The sequence below is a fragment of the Nicotiana attenuata genome, unplaced genomic scaffold (assembly GCF_001879085.1).
Source record: "Nicotiana attenuata strain UT unplaced genomic scaffold, NIATTr2, whole genome shotgun sequence".
NCBI lineage: Eukaryota > Viridiplantae > Streptophyta > Magnoliopsida > Solanales > Solanaceae > Nicotiana > Nicotiana attenuata.
Window position 1 is genome coordinate 527,724 of NW_017670602.1, and position 9,178 is coordinate 536,901.

General features: G+C 37.4%; 1 protein-coding gene across 1 annotated transcript; it reads left to right on the forward strand.

The window, feature by feature from the left end:
* Window positions 1-1,260: 1,260 nt before the first annotated feature.
* Window positions 1,261-4,301, forward strand: LOC109241419 (laccase-17-like). Its single transcript, XM_019408163.1, has 6 exons — window positions 1,261-1,402; window positions 1,610-1,761; window positions 1,888-2,132; window positions 2,215-2,343; window positions 2,620-3,576; window positions 3,983-4,301. The coding sequence occupies exons 1-6, from the start codon at window positions 1,313-1,315 to the stop codon at window positions 4,111-4,113; spliced, it is 1,704 nt and encodes a 567-aa protein (XP_019263708.1). The 5' UTR covers window positions 1,261-1,312; the 3' UTR covers window positions 4,114-4,301.
* Window positions 4,302-9,178: the final 4,877 nt, after the last annotated feature.

Sequence of the window (9,178 nt, forward strand, 5' to 3'; positions counted from 1 at the left end):
TCTCAAATAGGAAACAAAAAAACTTACTTAGTGAGATAACTCGAAATTTTATGAATTTTTTTAAAAAAAATTCTTTCAAAACTCTTAAATATAATATTTTTTTCCTTATCTTTCTAAAAATATGTAAACCTCTTATATAATGAAACAAATTAGAAGTAAATATAAGATAATTTTGAAGTGGAAAAATAAATAAACAAACTAAAATAAAAATGTGAACAACTTTTTATTTATAATTCTAATTTATCTTTTAATATACTTAGTTAAGATATTCCTTATTGAGAGTATATGTGTAGTATTCCATAGTATTCGAAATTGAATCATATTATAGGAATTTTTAGTGTATCTAACCCATCTTTCTATTGGGTGAAAAACTTTTTGCAAGAAACTTTGTCACACTGTTCATACCTCTCTCTAAAATTTAGAAATTATTTCAAATGGACATCGTTGGTGAAGAAAGTCATTTTTCTTCTTATAATATAAAAAAAAATTGATTTTTGATTGGCAGATGATGACTTGTTTTCTAGAAGATATTTAACATGACTAGAATATCTAAAGTTCATAAATTGGCAACTGTTGTCAAAGAAGTTTTGCTTAAAAGAAATAAATGTGTCGCTAGCAAATTGATAAATCATTTTCCCCGATATATCAAAAAATCAAAAGGAAAATATTCGAATCCCCGTTGGCCTCGAAGATTTGCTTCTTCAGACCCCAGCCAGGGGCGATTTATGGCCCAGATTATGAAATTTATAATATTATTTGATGGGCCCTATTTTACTTTATCTAAAGGAATAGGGATCGATTTCACTTAATACTATTTTTTCTTTTATTTTTAACGGTATACACACGTTCTAAAAGTCCTAAATCCGCATCTGACTCGAACGAAGAAATATTTTGATAATGACAATGCTTGTAATGCATGATAAAAACTTTTTCCTCAGGCTATCATCTTTGTGTATGGAAGAGTGTCAAAATCATGTCTATAGTTAGCTAGCTGTCTATGAAGCCTTAATTAATCTAAGGAAAATCCACAGAAAATGAAATTTTGCATGTCAAATATACTATACACATCTGTATTCTTTGACACCACTCCAAAGTTTGTTCTACAACTACACTTGGTCTAACCAAAGATAGCTTAGAATCAATCTATTTCACTTTTCTTTTCAACAATATTATCTCTTTATATTTTATTTCACCAAATCAACCAAACATCCTATGAAAATCTATATATAAATGACCTCCATGCACTTCCAGAACAACAGCAGCAAGATAACCTTACAAAGAAAGAAAAAGCAAAGAGATTTTCTGTGCAAAAATGGGTGCTTTTGGAATATTTTTTGTCTCTCTCATTGCATCATGTCTCCTCCATAGCGTTTCAGCTGCAACCAGGCATTATAAATTTGAAGTATGTATATTATTACATAGTTTCCAGTTTTATATCTTTGGATTGAACTTGACATTGACAAAGAGAATTTATACTATAGGTGTATTTTACCTATTGCAGCACGTTACTGTCAGTGTGTAAAAGTTAAATTCTCTATATATTTTTTTGTGTAAGAACTAGCATTACTTATACCATGCATGTTTTTCATCTCTTTTGGGTAAATTTCAGATCAAAATGCAAAATGTGACAAGACTATGCCACACGAAGAGTATGGTTACAGTGAATGGACAATTCCCAGGACCTAAAGTTGTGGCAAGGGAAGGTGATCGTCTTGAAATTGAGGTGGTTAATCATGTTCAGAACAACATCTCTATCCATTGGTAATCATAAGAATTCTATTATTTTCATGCAATTAATTCACACGGTTCAACAACCAGTTAATATTTCACGATTAAGGGTGTCTTCTTCTTACAAATAACTTTAACATTGAACTCTCCAATTAATAGGCATGGAATTAGACAGCTTCGCAGTGGATGGGCAGATGGACCAGCATATATAACACAATGTCCCATTCAAACTGGCCAAAGTTATGTGTATAATTTCACTATAATTGGCCAAAGAGGAACATTTTGGTGGCATGCACATATTTCATGGTTGAGATCAACTGTTTATGGTCCTATAATTATTCTTCCAAAGAAGAATACTCCTTATCCATTTGCCAAACCCTACAAAGAAGTTCCCATCATCTTTGGTAATAAGTGATCATTAATTAATTTACCTATAGGAAATTATTAGAATACTAATGATGAGCTGATGAATGCAATATGTCACAGGAGAATGGTTCAATGCAGACACTGAGGCCATAATTTCCCAAGCTTTACAAACAGGTGGAGGCCCTAACGTTTCTGATGCCTATACTATCAATGGACTTCCTGGCCCTTTGTATAATTGTTCAGCCAAAGGTAGTAAACTTTATTTTGTATAGTTACAATGTTTTTGTTAAATATACTCGGTCATTCGTTCCAAAATAATGATACAATTTGGAGTATATACTTATATAGTTCTAATTTATTTTTCGAAAATAAAATTTGTCATCGATCGGATATTGTCATTTAATATAGGTAACATTCAAATAAACTTCATATAATTTTAAATATCACTATGAAAGATTGTTTAATTTTTTTTCATATAGTCACTGTAGCAAAGAATATTGACATATTTGAATGTGCTTTATACAGATACTTTTAAGCTGAAGGTGAAACCTGGAAAGACTTATCTTCTTCGATTGATCAATGCTACACTTAATGATGAGCTTTTTTTCAGCATCGCCAATCATACTCTCCAAGTTATCGATGCGGATGGTGTTTATGTTAAACCCTTTGAGACAGATACGCTTATTATTACACCAGGACAAACTCACAATGTTCTTCTCAAAACTAAACCTCATTTTCCTAATGCCACATTTTACATGACTGCTCGGCCATATGTGACAGGTCCTGGCACATTTGACAACTCTACAGTTGCTGGAATTTTAGAGTATGAATCAAAATCAAAACCCCATTTGAAAAACCTACCACTCTTTAAGCCATTACTACCAGCTCTCAATGACACAACTTTTGTCACGAATTTTACGAGTAGATTACGAAGTCTTGCGACTCCTCAATTCCCTGCAAATGTACCTCTAAACGTCGATAAACAATTATTTTTCACAGTAGGTCTTGGAACAAGTCCTTGTGATCAAAACAAAACTTGCCAAGGACCTAATGGCACAAAATTCTCAGCTTCAGTTAACAATGTATCATTTGTGCAACCTACAACTGCACTTCTTCAATCTCATTTCTTTGGACAATCCAAGGGTGTATACAAGCCTGATTTTCCTTATAGTCCTTTAAATTGGTTTAACTATACTGGAAACCCTCCAAATAACACCTTAGTTAAAAATGATACAAAACTTATGGTTTTGCCATTTAACACGAGCGTGGAGTTAGTAATGCAAGACACAAGTATTCTTGGTGCTGAAAGTCACCCTCTTCATCTTCATGGATTTAACTTCTTCGTCGTTGGCCAAGGTTTTGGGAATTTTGACCGCAATAAGGATCCAGCAAATTTTAACCTTGTTGATCCTATTGAGAGGAATACCGTAGGTGTTCCTTCAGGTGGTTGGGTTGCTATTCGATTTCTAGCAGACAATCCAGGTAACTTATGTTTTGCATTCAAGCATTTAACTAATATCGTTCATCTTATAAGTCTCTATATCTATAAATTATAGATATCTATTCATAAAAGAACATGATAGAATAATTATGACATGATGTACATGGCAAAGCTATATGATTTGAAGGGGATCCAATAGAACCATTTGTCACAAATTGTATTGTACATTAAAATAACGTAAAACTAATATTTTTAATATATATAGATACTAGAACACCCTTTTGACATACTAGAATTTTTTAGTGTAGCATCAAAGGTGGCCCAAAATTTGTATGGAAATGTTGTAGGTTCTAATCTAGGTGTGAATAATTCATGCATTTTTAATTCGCGTGTTAATTAAATTTCTCGCCCCGTAAAATAAAGACATATGATGTTGTTTGTTACCAGGAGTATGGTTTATGCATTGTCATCTGGAAATTCACACAAGTTGGGGACTGAAGATGGCATGGTTGGTCCTAGATGGAAAACTTCCCAATCAGAAGTTGCCTCCTCCCCCGATGGACCTCCCAAAGTGTTGAGAATTTAATTTTGTGCAATTTTTGTACCTATCATTTATGTTTTCTCGTTTTTTTAATCAGTTCATGCTCTTTATAATTGATTACGTGTGTGTGAGAGAGTCGAGAATTTTTGTAACTTCAAATCTCTGAGAAATTTGGAATCAATAATTAGAATCATTACCTTCCTTTTGAAATAATCTTTATCTTTATACTTCTTGCATCCAAAGTAATTGACGTTTATATCCTTTAAAGAACATTTTAGGATATGGTGTGCAAAATGTAGAAGTGCTTTTATAAAATAGTTTTTTTGATAAGTAAAATGGTAAAATTTATCTGTTATTTTGAATCTTTGACCTCAGTCCTCGAGAACATATCCTAATCACAAAGGGATCATAACTGGAATTCTAATGTCGTCACTCCACCAAATCTCAACTAATCTTTAATTAAAAAAACGAGGTTCATAGTGACGTTTTGATGTCAACAAGGTTGAACTGCTGATCTCTCTCAGCTGGTAAGAGCAAACGAAAACTTGGTTGAGGGTCTATTTCGTCTATTATAGTGTAAATAACATTTAAATCATACTTGAATAGATTTTTTTAATTTCAAAAATAACAAAGCTACTCATTCTGCAATTTTAACGATGAAAGCTTGTCGAGGAGATTTTTAGTAAAGCATATAAGTTGTATGTTCTTTTCAATATGGCGTTGTTATTGTAATCGTTTATTTCTTCACGTCTTTAAATATCGATATCGCTTACAAAAATATTTGTGTACGCCTCTGTACTTAAAGTACAATTATCAAACACGAAATTATGTTGAGTAGACCTCTTTAAAATTACTGTTTATATTTTGAACGACTAAGAAAATATTAGCCTTTTATTCTCCCGTAAGCACTTCCTTTTTCTTTTTCTTCTTCTTCTTCTTCTTCTTCTTCTTCTTCTTCTCCTCCTTATTCCTCTTTCTTCTTCATCTTCTTCTTCTCCTCCTCCCGCATATTTTCTTCTCCTTTCTATAACGACCCGGCCGGTCGTTTTGAGAGTTGTAGCCCCGTTCTTCCATTTTTCTGCTCCTTATGTGCTTTACAGTTGTTATTTGACTTACCGAATAAGTTCGTTCGGGTCCCGAAGGATTTCGGAATGAATTGAGACACTTAGTCTCATAATTGAAAGCTTAAAGTTGGAAAAATTGACCGGATGTTGACTTATGTGTAAACGACCTCAAATTTGAATTTTGATGGTTCCATTAGCTCTGTTGGGTGATTTTGGACTTAGGATCATGCCCGGATTGTGATTTGGAGGTCCGTAGTGGAATTAGGCTTGAAATGCCGAAAGTTGGAATTTTGAGAAGTTTGACCGGGAGTGGACTTTTTGATATCGGGGTCGGTTTGAATTTGCGGAAGTTGGAGTAGTTTCGTGGTGTCATTTGTGACTTATGTGCAAAATTTGAGGTCAATCAGACGTGATTTGATAGGTTTCAGCGTCGTTTGTAGAATTTGGAAATTTCAAAGTTCATTAGGCTTGAATTGTGGTGCGATTCGTGTTTTTGATGTTGTTTTTAGGTGAATTAAAGGCTCGACTAAGTTCGTATCGTATTTTAGGACTTGTTAGTATGTTTCGTTGAGGTCCCGGGAGCCTCGGGTTGATTTCGGGTGATTAACAGATCAAGTTTTGGAGTTGCTGAAGAATTTCCACTGCTGGTGTAATCGCACCTGGGGAGCGGGCAATGCAGGTGCGAGCCCGCAGAAGTGGGAATGAAGCCGCAGAAGCAGGCAAGGAAGAGATGAGCTGGGACTGCAGGTGCAAAGATTCTCCCGCACCTGCGAGGCCGCAGATGCGGCGAAGAAGGCGCACAAACGGAGTTGAGGGGAGTCAGCAGAGGTCCCAGGTGCGATTGTTTTTCCGTACCTGCGATTACGCTGATGCGGGTCAGGTGTCGCAGAAGTGGAGGCAGCTAGTTTAAGTGACTTCCGTAGAAGCGGAGTTTCCACCGCAAAAGCGAGAGGTGGAGAATGTAACAACCCGACTGGCCGTTTTTCTTTCTAGAACTCCGTTCCACTAAATAAGACTTCCCCTACTTGCTTTTACTGATTTATGACTTGCAGGGATGGTTGGTTCGGGATTTGGAAGAGTTTGGGTTGAAATCGGAACACTTGGTTCCTTAAGGTTGGCTTAAAAGGCCAAGTTTGACTTCGGTCTATGTTTTGAGTAAACGACCTCGGAATCAGGATTTGAAGGTTCAAACAGGTTCGTATGATGATTTCGGACTTGGGCGTATGTCCGAATCGGGTTTTGGATGACCTAGGAGCATTTTGGCGCCTAATAGTGAGAGTTGATTCCCTAAGGATTTTGAAGTTCTTTAAATTTGGTTTAGAGCGGGTTTTTGTGATATCAAGGTCCGAACAGAATTTCGAGATCGGGAATAGTTCCGTATTGTCATTTAAGACTTGCACGCAAAATTTGGTGTCAATCCGAATAGTATAAGTGTGTTTCGTTACATTGGAAGTGAATTGAAGAACTTGAAGTTCATAAGTTTGAATCAATTGGTTTTAGGGTGTGATTCCTAGTTTTAGCGTTGTTTCAGGCGTTCCGAGGGTTCGAGCGAGTCCGTTTTATGATTCCAAACTTGTCGGTATATTCGAGCGGGGCCTCGGGGGTCCCAAGCGTCAATCGAGCGAGGCTTGAGCTAAGTTGGAAAATTTAGAAGGAGCTGAAGCTCCAGTTCTGTCATAACTGCACCTGCGGTTGGCCGGCTGCAGGTGCGAGACCGCAGAAGCGGCTTACCCATCGCAGATGCAGCCCAAGGGGAGGAGCCCAGGTTTCGCATATGCGGCTCCTTTTTCGCAGAAGCAGAACTGCAGAAGCGGTCCGTAGACCGCAGATGCGGCCCCAGCTAGCCTGGCCCAGTTCCGCAGAAGCGAGACCGCAGATGCGGTCCCCTAACCGCAGGTGGGAAAATTGCAGAAGGCAGTGCCTTCATTTAATTCGGGAATGTGTCATTTTTGACACATTTCATTCATTCCTTGGGCGATTTGGGAGCTTCCAAAAGGGGGATTTCAGCCTAGCATTGTGAGGTAAGTTATTTCTACTTAATGTGGGTTTAATACACAGTTTAGGGGTAGAGTACACCATGTAAATTAGTAAAAATTATGGGTTTAGAGTAAAACCTAGGGTTTTGATAAAAACAAGATTCAACCACGAAATTCGTTAAGAAATAAAGTAAAAATCATATATTCTTGATCCTTAGGTTATGGGTAACAACTTCCCTCGAAAATTTCCAGAATCCGGGCACGTAGGCCCGGAGATGAATTTTAGAAACCTTGTATTTAGGGTTGGGAAATCAATTTAATAGTTAGAATATGAACTCTTGCGCATGTATTGACTAGTTCTTACCCCGTTTGAATAGTTTTGGATCGTTCGGCTCCGAATTGAGGGTTTGAGCGCATTCTTGAATTCAGAAGCTTTGGAGCAAGGTGAGTCTCCTTTCTAATCTCGTAAGAGGAAAATAACCCCCCTAGGTGAATTAATAAATGTATGTGACTATTTGTGGGGGCTACGTACGTACGTGGTGACGAGAGTCCGTATGTAGCTACTATTATGCTAATTGTCCGGGTAGTTTAGGACCCGTATCATGCCATACTTGCAAATGCTTACGTCCTTCCTTGCTACTAAGATCACTTAGGACATGCTAGAAATTGTAAATAAATATAGACGGATATACTTACTTACTTGAGAACTTGTATGAATTTATTTGACTATAAATGAGCACTGTGTGCTTACTTGATAATAAATTGCTATTTGTGGATCGGTCCATCGCCTCGGTAGAAAATAGATGCATCAATGGTTCGCGCCATTCGATCCTCTGGCAGTGCGCAGTTTATTATTATGTGGACCGGGCCATACGACCTCGGCATAATGTGCGCATGTTATTTATGTGGAATTCTTCCATGATTTACTCTGCTTAAATGCTTTTGAAATGTACTTATTACATGACATGACTGAAATTGATATATTGTTAAGAAGGAATATCCTATTTCTCCTTGATTTGGGACTGTCATCATATTCATGCTATTCATGCTTAGCGTAACACTTAAATATTATTGATATTGACCTTAGTAGGTGTCAAGTCGACCCCTCGTCACTACTTCTTCGAGGTTAGACTGGATACTTGCTGGGTATATGTTGTTTATGTACTCATACTACGCTTCTGTACTTAACTGTACATGATCTGAGGCAGGTGCATCTAGCTACCCGTCCGGCGCGCGTTCCTGATACTTGATCGAGATCTCACGGTGAGCTGCCCCTTCTGAGCCGTTCAGCAGCATGCCGGAGTCTCTTCTTTTGTTTATTTTTATTTACAATCTACTCTATTTCAGGCAGTAGGATAGTGGTATTTTTGTCCATTTTATTTGTTGCCCTAGTACTTGTGACACTAGTTCCTGGCACACACATCGTAGACTATTGATTTGGGATGTATTTCTAATATTATGAACTTGTTAATTGTCGACTGTTTAAAAGTTTAAGATTAAGAAAATGTTGGGATTGTTTTGCTAAAAAAAATGAGAACTCACTAGTTGATAAGGGTTGGCTTGGCTAACAACGGTGTTGGGCGCCATCACGACCTATAATGAAATTTGGGTCGTGACATGATAAGTCGGGATTTTAACATGTTTTATACCCCTACTTGCCTATGCTTTGATTATAAATTGCTACAAAATAGTTCCAAAATGCGCACAAGTTGTGCTTGATTGCAGGTTTGATCGACAAAGTGACCAAATGTCAAAGATCAGCTCAAAAGGAGTGAAACCTGCTCAAGTATCAAAGATTAAGTGAATTGAGGAAAAGAGGGCTAGTGCGGACCACGCAAAAGTGAATGCGGCCGCACTAGGAGATTCAGAGACATGGCTAGTTTGGTCTTAAGGCTACGCGGCCGCGATACTCGTTACGCGGTCTGCGGTAGTGTCTTCGCGGCCGCACTACCTTTTTGTGCGGTTCGCGGAGCAGAGGTTCAGAGAGATGTGAAATCCCAAGTGTTAAGCCACGCGGTCCGCGGTCAAGCTTGTGCGGACCGCGCCTCGTTGTCCTTCGTCG

Bases quoted from the DNA above. Each gene is read 5' to 3' on its own strand.
- LOC109241419 (XM_019408163.1), top strand. From the start codon at position 1,313: ATGGGTGCTTTTGGAATATTTTTTGTCTCTCTCATTGCATCATGTCTC. The intron at 1,762-1,887 runs GTAATCATAAGA...TCCAATTAATAG, and splicing joins AACAACATCTCTATCCATTG to GCATGGAATTAGACAGCTTC. The intron at 3,577-3,982 runs GTAACTTATGTT...GTTTGTTACCAG, and splicing joins ATTTCTAGCAGACAATCCAG to GAGTATGGTTTATGCATTGT.